We start from the raw sequence: 20,125 nt of genomic DNA on the forward strand, positions 1-20,125 counted from the left end.
GACTAGGTCCCAATTCTTTGGTCCGAGCTCAGGCCAATCTGGCCCAACTAATAGTCCTATAGATGAGTACCTAAAGTAGCAAGGGGCGTCGCAGTAAAATAAATCCTTAATTAGTAAGGCTCTTGCAAATTAACGGATGAAATACATCTTAGTCTAAATCTTATTCCTAAAACTGCAAAATTAAATGTTTTGGATAACTATTTTTTGTCAATAAAAAAAACTAATTAAACACCCATTTAGCAAAAGGCTGTCTCTATATTGCCATTATTTTAACAAATTATGCAGGCTGAAATCTAGTCTCATCCCATTTCAATTTCACGAATAGTTTCAATCAGTGTTTTGAAAATCTGATCGAATCAGTTGGTTTCACTAGTTGAACCACCGATGAATCATGTCAGTTGTGAGATTCACTATTAAATTTAGAAAATTAATTGGAGTGGTCAAAGTCGTTCAGGTACCGATTAAGTGAATTAAAAAATTCTTTTTTTTAGTTTTAATTACAATTTCTCCATAATCTTAGTAGGATAGATTTAAAATCTAATTAGTAAGCTATTAATAGAAAAGAAAAATTCAATAGTAACTTCACGTCATCATAATGTTCTTTCATTCCTTCACAAATCACATATTTATATCATGAATAATTTAATGATTTAAGAACTTTTAATGTCATAAATAATAAGGTAATTTGGAGCACAATGAAATTTGCACTGTAATTAGTGCATATACAAAGTCATCCACAAAACCACAATAACAAGTATTTTAACAAAGAAATCTAACTATTACAAATCTATTAATCTAAATGTCAAAAGCATCGCTTCCATGTAAGAGAAATAAACTAGGTTATGAAATAGTAGTGTACTTGGAAGTCGCTTGGTCTTTAATTCCACGGCCATTATGTATGGTAAATTGGGAAATATCCATCATGACTTTGATACAAACTCGCGAAATTTTAGACAAAATGCAACATCAATCATTTTTATGTCAATAGCCACTGGCCATTTGGTCCGGTGGTCATCACTAGGGATGGCAATGGGGGCGGGGGGTGGGGCGGGGGTGGGGGGGAATTTTTTCCCCCCGCTTAGAAACGGGGCGGGGGAGTATACCCCCGCCCCATCCCCCGCCCCGCCCCCCGCAAAACAAAAAAAAATATAAAAAATATATAATTATATATAACATGTAAGTTAATTAGTTATAAACTTATGATAATGATATTATTAGTTAGATATATTATATAATGTATATTAGTTTATGTAATATAATTGATATTATCAATTATATGAATAATTCTACATGTTTACTAATAGAATTTATTAATTAGTTATACTAAATTTACTAATATATTTATACTAAATTTCTAATTACACTTAATAGAATAACACTTTTTTCTCAAAAAAAAGCACAAACACAATAATGAATTAGTGATTGCATTTGTACTAAAAGTGAAAACTTGACTATTTTAGTTATATTTATTTTATCATATTGGATTGTATTCAAATAACTTCTGTTTGATTGTTTTTATGAGTTTCAATTGTAAAATTACAATGAATAATAATTTGGTGATGTGTTGATATTTTAGTACTTGATTATTTATTAAAATTTAATTATAATAAAATTATATAATAAAATTGTATTAACCCCGCGGGTGCCCCCGCGGGGGAAACGGGGCGGGGGCGGGGCGGGGCGGGGGGAGCAGGAGGCGGGGGACGGGGCGGGGGACGGGGGGAACTAATAGGCAACGGGGCGGGGGACGGGGGAAGGGACCCCCGCCCCAACCCCGCCCCGTTGCCATCCCTAGTCATCACCATCTTTGGTGATGCTGGAGGTCAGGGGTTCAACCCCTGCCTCTCACAAACTTGTCACTTTACGTGACTGATCTTCTGCCCTCACGGGATAGTTCGAGCGGTCCGCTCCTCCTCCTTAGGGTATGACGACCTTCCTGACTTGTCCAGGATTCGAGTCCCGTTGTTAATGTGCTCGGTGTGGAGTAGGGCCTCCACTCCCGGATCGCAAAGGATTAGTCGAGCCCCGTATGAATTGATCCGGACACCCCTGTGTTGACAAAAAAAAAAAAAAATCATTTTTATGTCAAGAGGTTTAAAAAATAAGCAAAGTTTATTTGGCACCGAAATTCTTGTAGTACCTCATCATAATAATGACATGTCTCTCATTTGATTCCTTCATAAATATTTATGCAAAAATAAAAAATAGAGGTGGGTGAGTTTTTCTCTCATAAAATTCATATAATAAAAAGATGGACCATAGGATCCTAAATGCCACTATTGTCATTTTGTTCTCTCATTTCTATAGTCGCACTCCAGCACTCATTGGACTGGAGTCTCTAATAAGTGGAATGAAAACTCTCGCTCTCGCTCGGCCGCCCGGTTGTCAGTCACTGGCCAAGTAGCTCAACTTCCCCAAGCTTTGCAGCTAATCCCATAAAATCTCTCTCTGCCTTTTGTTGGGCCTTCCCGTCCCCTGGGGGAAGGTTAAAGGAGTTTTAAATTAAAAATAAAAATATCTGGGCGATCCTTCATAATTTGGCTCGTGCTTTCGCTCTTCCGCGGCTATTCTACTTTGGCGACTCCCTTGGGAGCAGTTGACTAGTGACTTTGGCGGTGGTCGTTGGGTGAAATTCAAGACGAGGTCGGAATATTTGTTAATGAACTGCTTTCTCTGCAATTTCTACGGCTTTCTCATTTTTTTGGGTAAAATTCTTATTGTCACTGTAGATTTATTCCTTCTATCAGGTATTTGTACATGCAGATATGAAACCTACAAATTTTGCCAAGGATTAGGTGTACACTTTCACCCTAAAATTGAGGGATTTTTTGCCCAAAAAATGGTCCTTCGTCTGATTCACTAAGCCCGTACGAACCCTTTTTTTTTTTTTCAGCCTTCAGATCTCTGTCAACAATTTCTGACTCTAAATTTTACTCTCTCGGCTTCGATTTGATGGCTGCTTAGTAAGAGGGAAGTAGAATCAGTATTAAAAACCGGAGGAATAGAAAAGGGCGCTTGAGGTTAGAGGCTTTATAGGATATACATTTTATTTCATTTTCTCATAGGTGAAAAGAAAAATAGAGAGGTTTCTTGCCTTTTGGTGTTTTCCTCTATGGTAAAGAAAATTTTAAAACATGTTTGGTTTTTTCCTTTTCGCATAGCAGACACACGAATGCTACACAATTAGTGTTTCTTTTTTTTTTTTTTTTTTTGGTATTTTCAGCTTTGTTTGGAAAGTGGAAAATCCTATCAAGTGGTTTGGTGCCTTTTGTTCCCTTGCATCCTGGTAAATAAATTTCTTGCCATTATTTTTTTCTTTATTTTTTTGCACCACGAAAATATATACTGATCAGTTTTTTTAAAAAAAATTTTCAGCTTTGGTCCGAAAATAGAAAAGGTTTTGCAGTAAAATTTCTGTTCATTTCCAGGTTAGTTTACGTTTGATTTGTATCATTAATTTGCTGAAATTTTTGTTAATATTATATGGGCTGATAGTTTAAATATTTTAATATTAGAGTTATGTGCCTATATGTTTGGCTATTTACTCTGATGATAAGTTTTTGCTTATGCTTCTTAAGAAGATATAGCTGTGCTTTACTGGTTTTATGTGGTATTTTAAGGCATCGAAATATTAATAAAGTATTTTTAAAAAAACGTGATTTTCCCCCCCAATTTATGCTTGCCCTTCCGATTTACCTTCTATGTACATTATCTCATCTCCCAACTATGCAATTCCTTTTTTTTCCTAGAAAAAGGAGAGAATCAAAGAGGGGAAAACACCATACATCTCCCTTCCCCACCCCTATTTGCCTTCCTAGCTAAAAACATGAAGAAAAACACACACTTTCGCATCAATTTTCAGCCATTTGATGAATTTATTGTGAGTTTTTCTAGCTTTTTTTTCTTCCCAAAATTGTGCTCCTAGCAGAAATGTTTGCTTTTGTTATTATTGATTGTTTTGTAAGTTTAAAAGAATCAAGAAGAAGCACAGCAAAGTAAACATCCACTATTTAAGGTGTGTGATCATCTCTTACAAGAGTAGCATGCTTTGTGTTTGATGATTTGATTCTAAAGGTAGCTTTACCACTACACTGGTTTAGTTTTCTGAGAATTTACGTGTTCCATTGTTATGGAGTATTAGATGATTTGAGAGATGCTTTTTAGCTTACTGCTTGGTCCTAAACAAAAATGATTTTACTTTTGCCTTTGTGTTTGTATGCTGAATGATCCTTTAATGTCTTGCAATGGCTCGAACTATCTTTAAATTTCATTGGAAACAATTCTTTGATAGACCTAGAAACATTAATTTCATTGATTGTTTTTTACTTTTACTGCATTGTCATGTTAGTGACTATCATAATTAGGACCAAAGAGCAGTTAGAGAGTATTTCCCCAGCTTCTTGGTTCTAATTTTCTGCATGTTTTGGGGCTGAACAAGTAGAATCTGCACTCAAATCATGATTTGTTTGACATAATTTGGTTTCTGCTTAAATTTTAGTTTTAGGAACTGGTCATGCACTGATTAATTCCTGGCACAGATAAGCACTTCTGATTTCCATATCTTGGTTCATTGAAAGCGGATTGTTTAATGGACGGATCCTAACTTGGGGGGACAAAGGCTTTTAACATACCTCAGTCTTCAATTATTTTGCTGCTTCCTTGTTATATTAGTTTCTCTGGTTTTGCACATGGACATGGGCATTGCTTTAATTACCCTACTGCTATAGTTTGCATATGGACATGGTTTCTCAACATGATGACAATTAAGATCTTCCACGTTCTATTAATTTTAAAAATGAGAGATATAGGGAATTTTTAAATATTTTTTACACAACAAATTGGGCATTGGCTGTTCAACACAGCCAGAAAATTTCTAGTATTATATATATATATATATATATATATATATATATATATATATGCATGTACGCACACGCACGCACCACATACTTGTGCACAGAATAAGACATCCCATGACCAATTTATAGCATCACCTGATAAAAAGTTAAATATTTTTAAATGTAAATAAGTCTTTAAAATTGTAAATTCAAACAAATAAATTCATTTCAATTGTACCTACTAGGAAAAAAATCTTAAATCCAACACAAACCACAACCATATTATGAAATTAAACAAAATGCATTGAAACATCTAAAATTAAACAAAATCTAATAGAACTACAAAAGAAAATGGCGATCTTTGAGTTTGAAATGAGAAATAGAGCGAGTTTGGTTACTCTTTTAGAAATTAGGATTGGGAGCAAAAGATTTGACAAATAAGTTTTATGTTTAAAACTTTAGGTTCATTTAAAAAAAAAAAGAAAAAATTAGAAATTGCAATTCAGAGGTCAATCCAGGTTGAACGGTCCAATCAATTTTTTGCGATTCTGACTGATTTTTATGATGAGTTAAACACTAGTAGTGAATCGAACCAAAAACTTGACCTGTTCATGATCCAACTAGTCAAATTGGCCGATTCAGCCTAATTTTCAGAACATTGGTTGTGACACATAAAATATTGACTATTTAGTTGCAATATAATATAATTTAATAGAATGATAAATTTGAATAATATCATACGATGTGTTATTGATAGAATCATATCACAACAGTCAATGTTTTACTGCAAAATGTGTTATTTTACATGTCACAACAGTCAATGTGATATGATTCTACGTAAAATTAACTCCCTCGTAAGCTCCACAAATAGAAAATGCAGGAGTACTTCCTATAATATAATTTGGATCATTAATTTAATTTATTGATCATGGATTAATAAAGTATTATTTACTTATTTTTTATTCTTTTTTTTAGAACGAATTTTGCAATGATATAGTTCTTATGCCATTATAAATTCTTAACCATGACCATTATAGTTCTTACACTGTTAATACTTGAACAACGAAAAAGGACATGAACAAAAATAAGTACCCAGCCCATCGTCAAAACCCACTAACAATCTTCACCAAAACGACTTTTCTAACAATCTTCACCGAACAATTTGAGCCCACTAAGCCCAAAGCCAATATCCACTGCATGCCAACCCAACAGCCTTTGCCAACACAACGCCTTCTCCCCTGGCTTCCCTTCTGTTATAACCTTAGTTTCCCTCTTCTCAGTCACCCTTCTCTCCTACCTAGTTGCCGTTATTTCAAGGTTTTTTTGAGGAGACAAGCTTGGGCTAAAGATTGGTATGGAGTTTAGTTTCTTATTATTTTTGGTGCATTTTTTCTTAAATTGTTTTGTCCACTGAATTCTACTTATCAGTGCTTTTGGGATGTTGTTGGAATTGTCATTTTTCCTTTCACTGATAATTTTTTTTTTCTGGGTAAGATTCTTTCCACTGATTTTAGTAAAGTAGATTTTTTTCCTTGAGATTTTATGTTTTTGCCTTTAAATATCTGTAATTGTGTAGTCAGCTGGTTAGCTAGTCAGCTCTATGAAATCCAAAAAGAATGGGCCTTTTTTGAGGTATCTATATTATAATAATTAGAGTTCATGGTTGCAAATGGAAAATCTGATTTCCGTTTAAGTAGTTGCAAGAATAGCTGTCCTCAGACTTTTGATCGCTAAATCAGGTGTTCGGTATACTCTTATATGCCGACATTGCCTTTGATTTTTCTGCATATTAATATTAGATAATTCTTCTCTATAATATGAGAAAATCATGTGTTTGATGCAGTGAAATATAAGACAAGAATGAATATGGGGTAAAAATCTATTCTTGGGTAGTGATGGAGTGAAACTCATAAAACTCTGAGTTTTGCTTTGTTGTAGGATTGTTTTCAGTACTGGGAGCCTCTTCTCTCATCTTTTTTGAGTGGAAATTCTACTATTTTGCACATTATGATTTTCCCTTTAATTGATCTTTTAAGTGGCCACAGCCATAGATGCCTTTTGTGGAGTGACCAACTGGGTAGGGTGCATTTTCTCCTCTTAAACTGCTGTCAGTAGGAGCTGTGAAATTGAAGGCAGATATGATTTGCACCCATTCTTGTCTATGTAGACTCTAGATATAAGAACTTATGCAAAAATCAAATGTGAGCTATGATCCAAGTGGCATGATGTAGGCTAAATGTTTGATAAGATGTATCTCATAAGTTTCTTTCTATGTTGCCACAGAAATGATTATTAGGAAAGCTCTCTGGTTTCCAAGAAAAGACATGTGAATTTTGTGAGGCTTCTGGGTATCACTAAAGTTTTTTTCTGGAAATAGTTTGTTTTGGAAATCACTGTAGATGTACAAAATGCAGTGCATGCGTATTTCCCTGACATAATCACATGAAGATGTTTAAGATGTGTAGCTTGTAAGAACTCATCATGTTTGTGATAAGATTAAACTGGCGGCTTTTAGAGTGTGAATTAAATGGGGTTTCATTAGACGAGCATCTCTTCTGAATGGCTAGGTGTTTTCCAAGAGAATTAAGTATTTACCAGTCCCCTGCTCAATCTTATACAAACATACAAACAGAGAAAGAGAAAGCAGCAGAGATTTATTCATTTCCTCTTTTTTCTGTCTCAGATGGGTTGCCCCGGGGCTGGGGGGAATTGGTGGATTGTATGATCAAGTGCAACTGGGAGGTGCCTTTTGAATGCAATTCTTCAGTGTTTTTCCAACAGGGGCTAGTCTTCACTGCAAAGTGAAGTGTTTTTTTTTTCTTTTTAAGTAAGCTTTTCAATGGATAGGCCTGAACCTGAAACTGGCAATCAAGGATGCGTAAAATAATGTTAGATTTAGGTTTTGAACTGGAGATTGACCCAACTCAGTTGGTTTTACATCAATGGTTGAGTTATCTGAATGGGTATCGGTGTGTCAAGTCTGACGTCTGGATATAAATGAAAGACTGTGTTATCCACGTCTCATCCTTTTGCAAACTCAGACAGTATACTTCAACTCTCTGGATAAAGACTTTTATCTCATCCAGTATTTGCACTTTATGCTTCCCTTTCGCATACCTGTTATTTTTGTCCAAGTCGTTTAGCTCTTGCAAATACACAGTTATCACAAGTACCACTCTCTCCTAATTGGATATGGGTGTTTTGTGTTATATGATGACATATGTGCTTGATCTTTTGTAAGTTAGATGTCAGGAAAACAAAAATGAACAAGTTGCACTGGCTTTTAATAAAATGTTGTAGATTGATTTTTTTTTTTTTTTTTTATTATTACACATGTTTCATGAAGTCGTTTTTCTTTGGTGATGCAGAAAATGGTTATCCCTCCTGCAGTTCGGCCAGAAAGAGTTACCAATTTTCTCAAGCCTTATGTCCTGAAGATGCACTTCACGAATAAGTTTGTGTCTGCTCAAGTAATCCACACACCAACAGCAACTGTAGCATCCTCTGCCAGCTCACAAGAGCAGGCACTGCGGTTAAGCATGGAAAAAGCCAGAGAAAGTACAAGGGACGTTGCAGCTGCTGGCAAAATAGGCAAGATATTGGGCGAGCGACTGCTTCTCAAGGGTATTCCGGCTGTTTCAATTTTCTTGAAGAGAGAACAGAAGTATCATGGCAAAGTTAAAGCAGTAATTGATTCCGTGAGGGAAGCAGGTGTCAAATTAGTTTAAATTTAAGAATCAGCTCCATTCAAGAGTGGCAAATGCATGCCCCGCATGCATTTTTCTGAATCCCTCTTTCTTTAACTAGAGGGTCTTTGCTATTGTGACGAGGATTAGAAGAATCAGGGTTATATTATTATTTTTTTACGTGGCTAAATCTATTTCTTGATAATCCATAGTCTGTCTGTGTTTGGGAAATGAATGGACCTGCTAAACTTGACATTTGAGATAAGAATTATTGCAAGTACGGATAGGTTCTGTCTGAATTAGCCTACAAGGAGAATGGCGTACTCAAGGATAACGAAGTAGTCGTTTTCGTAGCCGGTGTGGAGCAAAGGGGGCAGTTGAGGCGTAGTTCTTTGAATGCATGAGCTGTGAATACTGTCCAGATGAGCAAGGGAGGTCCCCATATTCTGCTGTGCTCTTTTATCTTTGGCTTAACGTATCAAAGTTCTTATAAAGCAAAGCTCAGCAGCATGGACCAAAGCAACTTGCTGTAGTGCAAGCAGGGACCCGCGGGCTGTCTGGTTCGCATCATGCCATGGTTCTTGAAGTGTCCTAGACGGGAACAAAAGACGTTATTGAGGAGAGCTGGTGGCTGTAGATTAATGGGAACTTTTTTGGTTTTCTTTTTAGTATTATGTTTTTGGGCATTTGGGGTTTGAATTATGGTAAATTTTTTGGCGTTGAAATTCTTAGTCATAGTACTACTACTGTCATCTTAAATTCAGGAATGGTTGGTTCATCGAGCCATTTTTCGCCCAAACTCTATAACTAAGAATAAGTAGTAATAATAATAATAATAAGGGTACTTTTCAAAAGGGGTTAATTTATGAGTAAATCTTATATGCACTGACATTGTATGCACTATCACGATTGGATGCGTAATATATATATATATATATATATATATATATGCAAATTTAGGATTTCATATTCAAATTTGAATCATGTGTCATGTATTTAATGGTGAAAGCGCGTACGCTGTCAGACAGTGTATAGAAGATTAATTCATGATTTATTTACACCAACGAAAATCAAATTTGTTATTCCGTATCACTGTGACACGGGTCGCGAAGTGTACATTTTGGCCCCCACAGTTTGGGAATACAGATAAAATTTACTTTGATTCAAAAAATTATGAACCATCAATAGCATGATAAGAAAGGGATTCAACATTAAAGGTGTCAACATTTTGAAGCAATAATTGATTTGGAGTGACAAAGAACATAAAGAGGCCTAACCAGAGAGGTTAATCAGCCCCATCACTATCTGCCTTGGATCTTCATATCCTTCTTTGCTAGACAAAAGTCCGGTCCTGGAAAAAAATATTTGGCCATACCTCTGCTTCTTTTCTTTTTGGGTGTATTGCTCCATATTTTGTGGTCACAATAATGAAGAAGATGAGGTATGATTAGGTACAGTTTCCATAAAAGAAATTATCTTCACCAATCATCATTGACGAACTTTAAGAGAGTGACAAAAGGGAAACATTTTTTTTTTTTTTTTTTTTTGTATCTGGAATTCCACCTGAGGAAAAAGTTATCAATTTGGTTTTTTTTTCCCCTTAATTTTTTAAATAATAAAACTAGTGTATTGATTATCAACCCTGTTGCTGAACGTTACTTCCATTGATTATTTGGCAAAGCCTGACTTTTGTGATCCATTCGAAACAAGTTGCAGACCACTGCACCTAATATTGATTGTGTGAAAGTGATTAGTGGGCCTATTATGTCTGTTCAATCTTCCAAATCTGCAATAATTTAGCCAAGAATCTTCGATGGCTCGTCATGCATTACACGCGCTGAGGTGGCTATGGAATCGGACTCATAGGGTCAACTCGGTCTGCAACTCGAGAAATAGACTGCTCGACTATAGAATTAATAATAAAGAAAGAATCCAGGATTTCCTAGAAAAATTTCGCCACCGAATGCGTAAGCATCCGTCTAAACAGATTATGTTTCATTTTTCTCCGGATTATGTTTCATCCAGGATTATGTTTCATTTTTCTCCGGATTTTTCCCTCGACCCTTTTGTGTCAATTCCTTCTTTTAGTATAGAGTAGGAGCAGTGGTAGAATATAATCTATCGTATCCGATTAAAACACAAAAAAAAAAGACTATTGAATTAAAATTTTTGACCCAAAAGAAAAAAGATAAGATAAGACTATAGGATTCAAGCCGCCACCTCTAACTCAGTGGCAACCGCAGAGCTCTAACTCGGTGACCACCACTTCTTTTGATGGGATGGGAGGTCAGGGGTTCAATCCTTACCTCCTTTTCCGCATAGGTTAAAATAGATTAGGTTATAAGATTTCTACCGTTATGAAAAAAAAAAATATAGAATTAAAGCCTAATTAGGACCAAGAAAACAGACTGTTAACTCTACATTTTTTTTTATAAGGTGCCTGGTTACACTTAATCCGCGACAAGATGATATGGCAATTAGCACAACTAGGTCATGGATGGCCTCGCACTGCCTCCAGATTGAGAGTCGTGGAAATCCTTCACAAGTTACTGCTAATATTCATATTCTATCTTTGATAGTGACCATATATCATTAAAAGTTGTATAAAGGATAATTCTAGAAATCTCTCCTAAGGTTTTTAGTAATTTTACTTGGCTCCTTTGAGGTTTTAAAAATTATGCATGCCTCTCTTATCTATTTAAAATGACAGTAGTAGCTTTTACATTCTAATAAAACTCCCTTGTTTGTCATGCTTATATAAGAGATGGGGTTTTATTAATTTTTTTTCTTTTGTCTTCTTATTCATTTCTCTTCATCAGAAAATCTAATGAACTATTAATATTGTCTGTAATCTCTATCATGATCAAATGTCAAACTAGTAAATTTTTTTTATAACTTTAATAATGTTTGGATAGCAAATTTATTTCAAATAATATTTCGCTTATATCATAAACACATTTTCCAACCCACATTTTTATATTTCTAACTACCTTTTTATTATATATATACCTCGTATCATAAAAAGTGCTGCAGTAATTATTTCAAATAATAATTTGTCCAAACATAATATCATCATTTAATTATGGTAATTCCACCACTGAATTAGTCCACAAACTTTGAGAAAAAAAAAATCAAAATAACGCTTTCTTTTCTATCTTAAAAAGAATCTATGTCCCCAATAAAGCACTATGAAAAGTAACCTATTATAGTGATATATTTATTGTTGATTATCAAATAAAAAATATTGACGTAAAAAAAACTAACACTTATTCCATTTATAATTGTGTCAAATTACTTTACAATTGTTTAAAAGAATAAATTACACTTTATAAGATAAGGGCATTTTAGAGTATTCATTAAAATTTTGACCCTATTTTAAGGTTAGATTATCAAAAGTATTAAATCAAGGAAGGCACGTAAAATAATTTTTAAAACCTTGAAGAGTTAAGTAAATAAGTTAGAAACTTTAGGGGAGGTTTCTAAAATTATCCCTTAGTATAAATTTCAAGATTTCTTTTACACTTTTCATCCATGAAAGTAGCGTTTGTTCAGTTCGAGGACAAATAGGCTTTGTAGTTTAAAGTGAAATTATCTGTTTGGATTGTGAATTATTAGAGATATTTTTACTGTAGTATTTTTTGTGATGTGATGTATGTGAGATAAAAAGATAATTGGGAAGGTAAAAAGGTGTATTGAAAATTGTAATGATGATGTAAGCAAATAAATTTTGAGAAATAAAGTCCAATCCAAACAATATAATCACACGTTGAGAAACAAACAAAAAAATGAGATAAGAACATATTAACAATTCGATTTTATTTAATTCCGTGGACAAAACGAACTAGTAGCGTTGCTTGTAGCCTTCGGCCCTCTGTTGACAATTTGGTCCGGATCCGGACTGCCGCCGCCATTATTTCCCTTTCGATTTGATCTTGTTCGTTAATCTTTCCTACACTGATAATAAATATATTTAAATAATATTAATAATAAATATATTTAAATAATTAAATAATGATCAAAATTTATTTACTTACGTCACTTTTAAAGGCTCAGAAATCAACTTAACAAAGTAACAGTTCAAAATGTATTATTTTAGATAACATTACGTAAATTTTACACAATTAACATGTAGTACTTCAATATGGAAAATAAAATTCTGTTACAAATTAATAAAATTTTTTCTAACAAAGGGAGGGATGGCATTTAAAAAGCCGGTAGGAGGCAGAAGGATTAGAATACATATTTTTAGTTCTTATGTTTTAACCTTAACTACTAAATCGATAAATTATGGATCTGCGTGGATTTATTTTTTTTTTTCAAAAACTATTTTTGTATTTGGAATCTATAGTAACAATTCTAAAAATAAATTCCAAAAATAACTCAAAAAAACACACATAATCTCAAATACAACTTATAAAAATAATAAAAACATAAAATAATAATAATAAAAACGAATCCTACCACATTTTTTTCTTTTTCTACTCACCACTACCACTTACTATACACATCACCACCCACCACCGTCGCCACCCCAAATCTCTTTCCTTATCCTCTACCCTCATCCTCCTCTCTTCTCCACCCTTTCCTCCACTTTTTCTGTGGCTTTTGGTTGCGACTAGATCCTTTCGATCGTAGTAGCCAGAAACCATGAAACGGTCGCGGCTTCTACTTGCTATCGAAGAGAGGAAGGAAAGGAGAACGGGAGCGGTGGTAGTGGTGGTGGTGATGTTTAATTTTTAAAAAATACTTTTAAAGAATTTTAAATTCTAAAAGTACTTCAAAATACATCACAAAAATACTTCAAAAATTCCATAAAAAACACCTAATTATTTACAATAAAAATTACATATATATAGTTACAGTAAAATTTTCTAAAAACATCTGATCCATATAATTTACTAGAAAAGTTGTTCTTTGTTGTTTATATACACAATTCAGAACTGGTTAAAATAGCTGTAGTGCCGTACCCCATTCATGATGAAGGACGGTCAACAATTGGCATTGGCCAACCTTTCTGTCCCAAATTCTTATCTCAAATTCATAAAGGACTGTCAATAGTTCAATTACCTGTAAAGGACTTCATTGACTGACAAGCTCCAACTCAAAGCAAACTAGAAAAGAATCTATTCATACGTCATATATGTTTGCATTCCGTTAGGGTTAGGGCCACAAACGAGCCGAGTCGAGTCGAGTTTTGAGTTAATCGAACCGAGTCTCGACTAAATTTTACCAAATTCGAACTCGACGAGCCGGCAAATTTCGAGCTCGAGCTCGAAAAAAAATAAAAAATAAATATTTTTATTTAAAAAAATAAATAAAATAATATTTTTTTCTTAATAAATAATAAAATATTAAGGACATATACGTAATTTTACTATGAAAATAAAAAATAAAATATATATATATATAATATACGTAATTTTATTATTAAATAAAAATAAAAATAAAAAAATATATATATATACCCAAACTCGCGAGCCGGTTCGCGAGCTAACGAGCTTAATATTCTGAGTTCGAGCTCGAGCTCGAGTTTGACTCGAGCCGGCTCGAGCTCGACTCGAGTTCGATTAACATCGAGCTCGACTCGAGCTTGACTCGGATCGCTCGCGAGCGGTTCGATTCGTTTGCAGCCCTAGTTAGGGTGATGCTTTGTTGGGGCATTGTTTTTTTTTTTTGTAGAGTTTCTTGCGTTTCTGTCGCGCTATCAATCGAACGTGGAACACAACTGTTAATCGATATTGTTAATTGTGGAACAAACCAAAAGACAATTAATTTGTTTAGGAAACAGATAATGATTGATCCTTGAAATATTTAGCTGAGGTTGTTGAAATGCTTGTTTGGATTGCAGTTTTTTATCGGAAAAATTACGTTATTTTTCGTGATCATATTTCTCTATTATCTTTTTTCCTTACATAAATCAAATCGTTACAATAATTTTTTATAAAAAATTATGAAAAATGCAATACAAACAAAAAGCAACCCAAGTTGAGGACCAGGGAAGAGAAATTAAATTGAATGTTTGAACTTATACTGGTATGGAAGTTTGGAAGATAAATAAGAGATTTTAAATTTGAAACTTCTCATTTATACTAAAAAAAAGTTAAAAATACCAAAAAAAAGAAAGAGTGTTGGAACTTGTACATGTTAGTACTTAATAAATGATATGGATATCAAAATCTCACAAGGTTTTTTTTTTTTTTAATATTAAAAGCCAAGTATAGTGCTTTGCAAAATTAATTAGTAGCATGGATTCAACGGTAATTTAGAATTTTAGCGCTTCATTTCTCCCTTCAGCGTCATGCTTCTAGAACATTTCCAAGAAAAGACTAGAAAACGTATTAATGATTTCTCATTGATGCTACCGCAGCACGAGAGCAAATCCTCTGTCTAATATTTTGTGTTTAATTTTCTGTTCAATGTGAAACTACGTAGTTTTACTTATTATATCTGTTGAGAAAAACATGCCTTGTGCTCTTCGTAACATGCATTGAACCACAAATTCGAATCATACTTGAGGATTTAAAATAATTGATTCTTTTTTATTTTTCTTTCAATTTATCTAATTTTTAATATTCATTTTTAAGATTTAAAATAATTATTGATTCAAAACTATTTATGGAAACAAAGATATGATTTTTATAAAATAATAAGCAAAAACTTTTTTTAATTTTTTTGGATTACTTCAAGGTTAATAAATAAAAATATGTTCTTTTTTTAATGCAATACAGCCTCAAAAAGGGCATTTTTGATATTAAGGGAATTTTTGTTAAATGTTTGATCATTCAAAGGGTGAGACCGTTATTTGAATAAATTACAGGGATTGATTGGTAATATGGTCAAATCTCAGGGGAGGTAAATGTAATTAACCCAATAATCTACTGTCCAAACACAATATTGTTTGGATCATGTGTTATTTCACTTTATTTACACCTTATTTACACACATTAATTTATTTATATTATCAATATATTTTTTAATCATATTTTTATCTCACATACATCGCATAAAAAAAGTGTTATATTACTTTTTCATAAAATTATATCAAACACACTTCGTACCATAAAAATTATCTCAAACACACTTCGATCCATTTCGCCATTTCCAATGAATCCGAGGGGCCCCCACTAGGGATAAAGCAAAGGGCACTCTCGACCTTTCACATCAGAACGAAAACGACGCATCACGTGACATGCCCTTTCTCCCATTAATCGCCCTCCACGTGGCGATCCACAAAAAATCTAGACCCTCAACGATCTTATCTCCTCTATCGTGCTTATCGATCCACCCTCCACGTCACGTCAGATCCACCCAGCCCAGATCAACGGCCACGATTGAATCTGAACTCTCCCCATAGGACTCTGCTCCAACTTTAACGCGTTTTCGGCTAATAAATAGCCGTTGAGCTGAGCTGAGCTGAGGACCATTTCCTCTTCTAAGCTCTCTTCGTGAAATAATTTCCGAGTGGGTGAAGGGTTGAGGGAATAGTTCCGTTCCGTTCCGTTCCGTTAGCGTGCGGGGAGTCTGCTAAAGTGCGCCATGAGTTTACTGGAGAAGCTCTGGGATGATACAGTTGCCGGCCCCCGGCCCGATAGCGGGCTCGGGAAACTCAGAAAACATCCTACCTTTAACCTCCGACCGAACGCCGGGAAGGGTACGCCTTCCTTGCTATCTTACGACGTTTGTTAAATTATAACAGAACTGAAATCCACAATATCTGGAAATTTTGATTCATATCTGTAAAGATGCTGGTAAAGCTTTACTATGTATCTGGAAATTTTGATTCATATCTGTAAAGATGCTGGTACAAATTTTGTGTATAAGAGATTGAAGTATGTAATATATATGGGCGCCTGGAAAATGGGTTTACTGAAGAAGGGCTGGTTAGTTAAGCACAAGATTCTGACAATATGATGATAAGATTTTAGCAGAGTCCTAGGTTGATAGGAGAAAAGTACCTTGATAAGTTGACTTTTGGACAAGATCATTTTGGGGACTATCCTTTTTTTTTTTGGGTTGGGATGTACCGTAATAGATCAAGTTGGGATGTACGTAATAGATCAAGTTGAATACGGATGCCTTGAGAATATTAATGCATGAAGCTGCAGTTTTATTGTTTAGTTTCTTTGGGTTTTGTTCTGTAACATCAGATTGGATTGTTTGTACGGTTGAGTGTTGATGTCAATTTCTCCTCCTCCTTTTTGTTTTTGGTTTACAGAATCCGTAGTTGGAAGCCCGAGATCATACAGTAACGGAGCAGGAGGAGCGGCGGCGGAGGATGCAGTGAGGGTGACAAGAAGTATCATGATAGTAAGGCCGCCTCCAGTTGACTTTAAAGACTCGCCGCCGGCATCGCCAGCCGGGTCAACACCTGGCTCTACAACACCTGGCTCTACACCTCCGGTATCTCCCTTCGCCGGTAAGGTTGCAATAGTCATCACTCTCTTATGACTAGTCATCAGTAGAGTACTGTTTTTCTGCTTTTGGTCGTGACCAAATGTCCATTTTGTCCTTGATAACCGGCCTCCAAGAAGTAGGGAGGTAGCTTTTTTTACTGGGTCAAAACCCTACTCCAAATAGTAGTATATCAAAGTTTGACAGAAAAAATAGATCAAAGGCTTTGTATTATACCCGTGCGGTACACTTTTTTAGTACTGCATGTAAGTTAGTGAATAGATGATACACTTTCTTATCGATGTGCATATTTTTTAAAAATACTTAAAAAAATACTGAAAATATAGACCGAAAATATCTATAATTTTCGATTAAAAAACCTATTTGGAATCATAATTGGCTTGAAATTATGGGGAGAAGTCTGTAGAGGGGCCTTAGTCTAGATCTAGAACAATCTGTTAAGAGGACATATTGGTAAATCCACAAACGGGGGTTCATTTGTATGGTATAGTAGAAAACTAGTGATAAGTTTTTGTTAATTGAAGGGGTTATTGTCAATTATGGCGACAAATTTTGCCATATTATGTGTAGTTCTATGGATGAGTGATATATCACGTCATGTGTATTTACATTAAATAAAAATGGTAACAAAAATTTGTCATTAAGGGGTTGTGGTGGATGGATCTTTTGAGCGGATAATGCAAGGCGGCCAGAAAAGTTAGGTGGAAATGTGGAAAATGGTGGATCAGAGGGTGCAATTATTTACTGGTTGTCTTCTTATACACTAATAATCCGTTTTAAGGTGGCATCCACGGAGATGTTTAGTAAATTATTTGGTATTACAACCAAATCTTTCCTTTTCGACGTCACAAGTCACACCCACCTTGCAACTTGCACGGGGATTAATTGGCTGAAATTGACTTCGGCTCCTCCTATGGGACATGTTTGTGGTTGTATCACAAGTTGTATGGTGGACGTGCGTCCTTACTCTTTTTGCTGGATGGAAGATCCAGGGCTTGTACCTTAAGAAGGGTAAGAGGGCTAATGAATACAAGGTGCAGGAGTTTCAGTTGAATTCCGTTTCTGATGACTAACCAAACAAACATAGCCGAAGGGACATGATATCTAGGTGGTAGTAAGACTTAATTCTCTGTAAGGAGCTCGACAGTGGTAAAGAGCAGGTGCTCTAATGAAGTCTGTGCTGTGTTTCAGTCTAAATATGTACCTCCTGCTCGAGTAAGATTGAATGGGCTGCGATATGCTGTTGTGCAAGACTTTGTAATACAAAATCTTGAATGTGCTGCGATATGCTGTTGCCCATCATGATGGTTGTGTGCAGCAATTGAAATGGAAGCTTGATTAATTTGGCATATGGAACCGACGAAAAGTTAGGTCTTAGGTCATAGGAAGTGGAAGTGTTGTTATGCATGTGATCATGTGCATGACATGGTCCATGCTCTCAGCCTGTGGTGGGAAAGAATCCGAGTAGGGTGGAATAAAGGGAAATATGGTTGGATGTGGTAGGTGATGGGACTGCTTATTAATGAACAAATTGAATTGTAAATGGCATGGATGGTCTCAAAGCAATGTGATGATGTAGTGTTTCTTTTTCTTCCTTGATCAATAGCAATTGTATCATGACATGGGGCTTCTTTTTGCAGCTTGCTTGGTGCAATGTCTCTGTCCCCCTCTTTATACTCCTTGATGCTGTACTGTACTCCAGCCTATTGACTGCTACAGTTTTATTTCTTGTGCAAGCTTTCCTGCATTTATTGCATTACTTGGATGAAGAATGTTGACAGCAAAAAGATTTTCTCGATGCATAATGTGTAGGTGCTGGAGGAAGAGAGGCGTTTCGGTTTCGCAGGAAGTCTGCATCATTCGCATATGAGAAATCCAGCAGTGTTGGACCCAGGAGCCCTCCTCCTCCTTACGACCTGTGAGATATGATGAGGCTTGGCATTTTCCATGTTGAGCGGCGGCTAAAGTAGTCGGATTTTCGTCTTCTTCTCAGCTTTGTCATGGGGAAATCTTTTAGATGAATAGCACTGAGTGTGAAAAAGTTTGGTGGCGTGCAATCAAAAAATTAATCTTGTAAATATGGGTTATGGTAGTGTCTGCTGTCTCGGTCGCGGTGTATGGAGGGCTGGTCATGCAGACTTTTGTAAAAGCTCAGTTTGAAGTTTGTAATGTGTCCTGGTCTCTGTATGCAGAGCTCAGAGTGGTTTGGTTTCTCCCAAAACTGCTAAGTTTCTTCTGTCATTTTCCGGTGCGCTTGAATGCCTATTTGTGTTGTGCAACTTTGGTTGATATTGCAGTAAAGCTCTCCTCTCCCTGTTCCTGTTTTTCAATGGCAATATTTTTCCTTTTTACCTACACTTCTCGTCTGTATTATGTGATGAGTGAGCCCCTCGAAAAGAATGGAAATTGGACTTCACCAATTGGTTTTCCCTCACTCCCCCCCATCACCCTTAAAAGGGTAGAAATGGGCATGGTGGTGTTTAATATGTCGCCAAAATAATTATAGCTTTGTTTGAATTGCAGCTTTTCGTCGAAAAATTACGTTGTTTTCCGTGATTATATTTTTTTATTATTTTTTTTTCTCACATACATCAAATCGATACAATAATTTTTTTATACAAAATTATAAAAAATGTAATTCAAACATACCTTTATTTTATGAGCCATTGATTTAATTAATTAATTGTGGGTTGCATAATAATTATATTATATAATATAATAATATATTTTAAATTATAAAAATAATAAAAATTTTAAATTGGTGGTTTAATCGGTAATTTATCGGTTGAATCCGTTGACTAGTCAATAGATTTGTTGTTTAATTGGTTTAATTAGAAACTTATTTGGATCGTATAGTCAGTTCACTGTTAATTGGTTCGATAATCAAGCCGGACCAAAATTTATAACTACGATAAGAATGACATGTTTCATTAGCTAATTGACATAATATGCTCTTGTCTATTAAAAGCACAAGTCATTATTATTGAATTTTGGTCTAATGATCAGGAGTTTCTTAAAACTCTCCTGTGCACTAAGGTAGGGTTCAAAATTTGCGTAGTGCATTAAGGCAGCCATGCACTTGTGTGGTGTAGGGGTTCACGTCTTGTGTTTGGATTGCATTTTTCATGATTTTTTATGGAAAAATTACTGTAATAATTTGATATATGTGAGAAAAAAAAGTGATAGGGA

General features: G+C 35.0%; 2 protein-coding genes across 17 annotated transcripts; both read left to right on the forward strand.

Moving 5' to 3' along the window:
* The first annotated feature begins 2,272 nt into the window (after positions 1–2,272).
* Positions 2,273–8,714, forward strand: LOC113727690 (uncharacterized). 13 transcript variants are annotated; one of them, XM_027251983.2, is made up of 5 exons: positions 2,279–2,643; positions 3,224–3,286; positions 3,376–3,428; positions 7,522–7,580; positions 8,207–8,714. In XM_027251983.2, exons 4-5 carry the CDS (start codon positions 7,560–7,562, stop codon positions 8,564–8,566), a joined length of 381 nt encoding a protein of 126 aa, XP_027107784.1. In that variant the 5' UTR covers positions 2,279–2,643; positions 3,224–3,286; positions 3,376–3,428; positions 7,522–7,559; the 3' UTR covers positions 8,567–8,714. The 13 variants fall into 13 exon arrangements, with proteins under 13 accessions (XP_027107786.1, XP_027107784.1, XP_071932422.1 ...); XM_027251985.2 differs by lacking the exon at positions 7,522–7,580 and having other exon boundaries at positions 2,273–2,643; XM_072076321.1 differs by lacking the exon at positions 3,224–3,286 and having other exon boundaries at positions 2,279–2,705.
* Positions 8,715–15,919: 7,205 nt separating this feature from the next.
* Positions 15,920–19,266, forward strand: LOC113727692 (dormancy-associated protein homolog 3). Of its 4 annotated transcripts, none has more exons than XM_072076328.1 (4): positions 15,920–16,175; positions 16,740–16,945; positions 18,577–18,624; positions 18,749–19,014. In XM_072076328.1, the coding sequence occupies exons 1-4, from the start codon at positions 16,061–16,063 to the stop codon at positions 18,863–18,865; spliced, it is 486 nt and encodes a 161-aa protein (XP_071932429.1). In that variant the 5' UTR covers positions 15,920–16,060; the 3' UTR covers positions 18,866–19,014. The 4 variants fall into 4 exon arrangements, with proteins under 4 accessions (XP_071932429.1, XP_071932430.1, XP_027107790.1 ...); XM_027251989.2 differs by having other exon boundaries at positions 15,922–16,175; positions 16,740–16,940; positions 18,749–19,266; XM_072076329.1 differs by lacking the exon at positions 18,577–18,624.
* Positions 19,267–20,125: the final 859 nt, after the last annotated feature.

The sequence above is a fragment of the Coffea arabica genome, chromosome 2c, assembly GCF_036785885.1.
Source record: "Coffea arabica cultivar ET-39 chromosome 2c, Coffea Arabica ET-39 HiFi, whole genome shotgun sequence".
NCBI classification, from domain to species: Eukaryota; Viridiplantae; Streptophyta; class Magnoliopsida; order Gentianales; family Rubiaceae; genus Coffea; species Coffea arabica.

What these genes read in the sequence shown, in the direction of transcription:
- LOC113727692 (XM_072076328.1), top strand. Translation starts at nt 16,061, where the DNA reads ATGAGTTTACTGGAGAAGCTCTGGGATGATACAGTTGCCGGCCCCCGG. An exon ending in TATCTCCCTTCGCCGGTAAG is followed by an intron (nt 16,946 to 18,576) that starts GTTGCAATAGTC and finishes TTCTTTTTGCAG; the next exon opens with CTTGCTTGGTGCAATGTCTC. An exon ending in TCTTTATACTCCTTGATGCT is followed by an intron (nt 18,625 to 18,748) that starts GTACTGTACTCC and finishes CATAATGTGTAG; the next exon opens with GTGCTGGAGGAAGAGAGGCG.
- LOC113727690 (XM_027251980.2), top strand. Translation starts at nt 2,660, where the DNA reads ATGAACTGCTTTCTCTGCAATTTCTACGGCTTTCTCATTTTTTTGG. An exon ending in CGGCTTTCTCATTTTTTTGG is followed by an intron (nt 2,706 to 7,521) that starts GTAAAATTCTTA and finishes TTTCTGTCTCAG; the next exon opens with ATGGGTTGCCCCGGGGCTGG. An exon ending in TGATCAAGTGCAACTGGGAG is followed by an intron (nt 7,581 to 8,206) that starts GTGCCTTTTGAA and finishes TTGGTGATGCAG; the next exon opens with AAAATGGTTATCCCTCCTGC.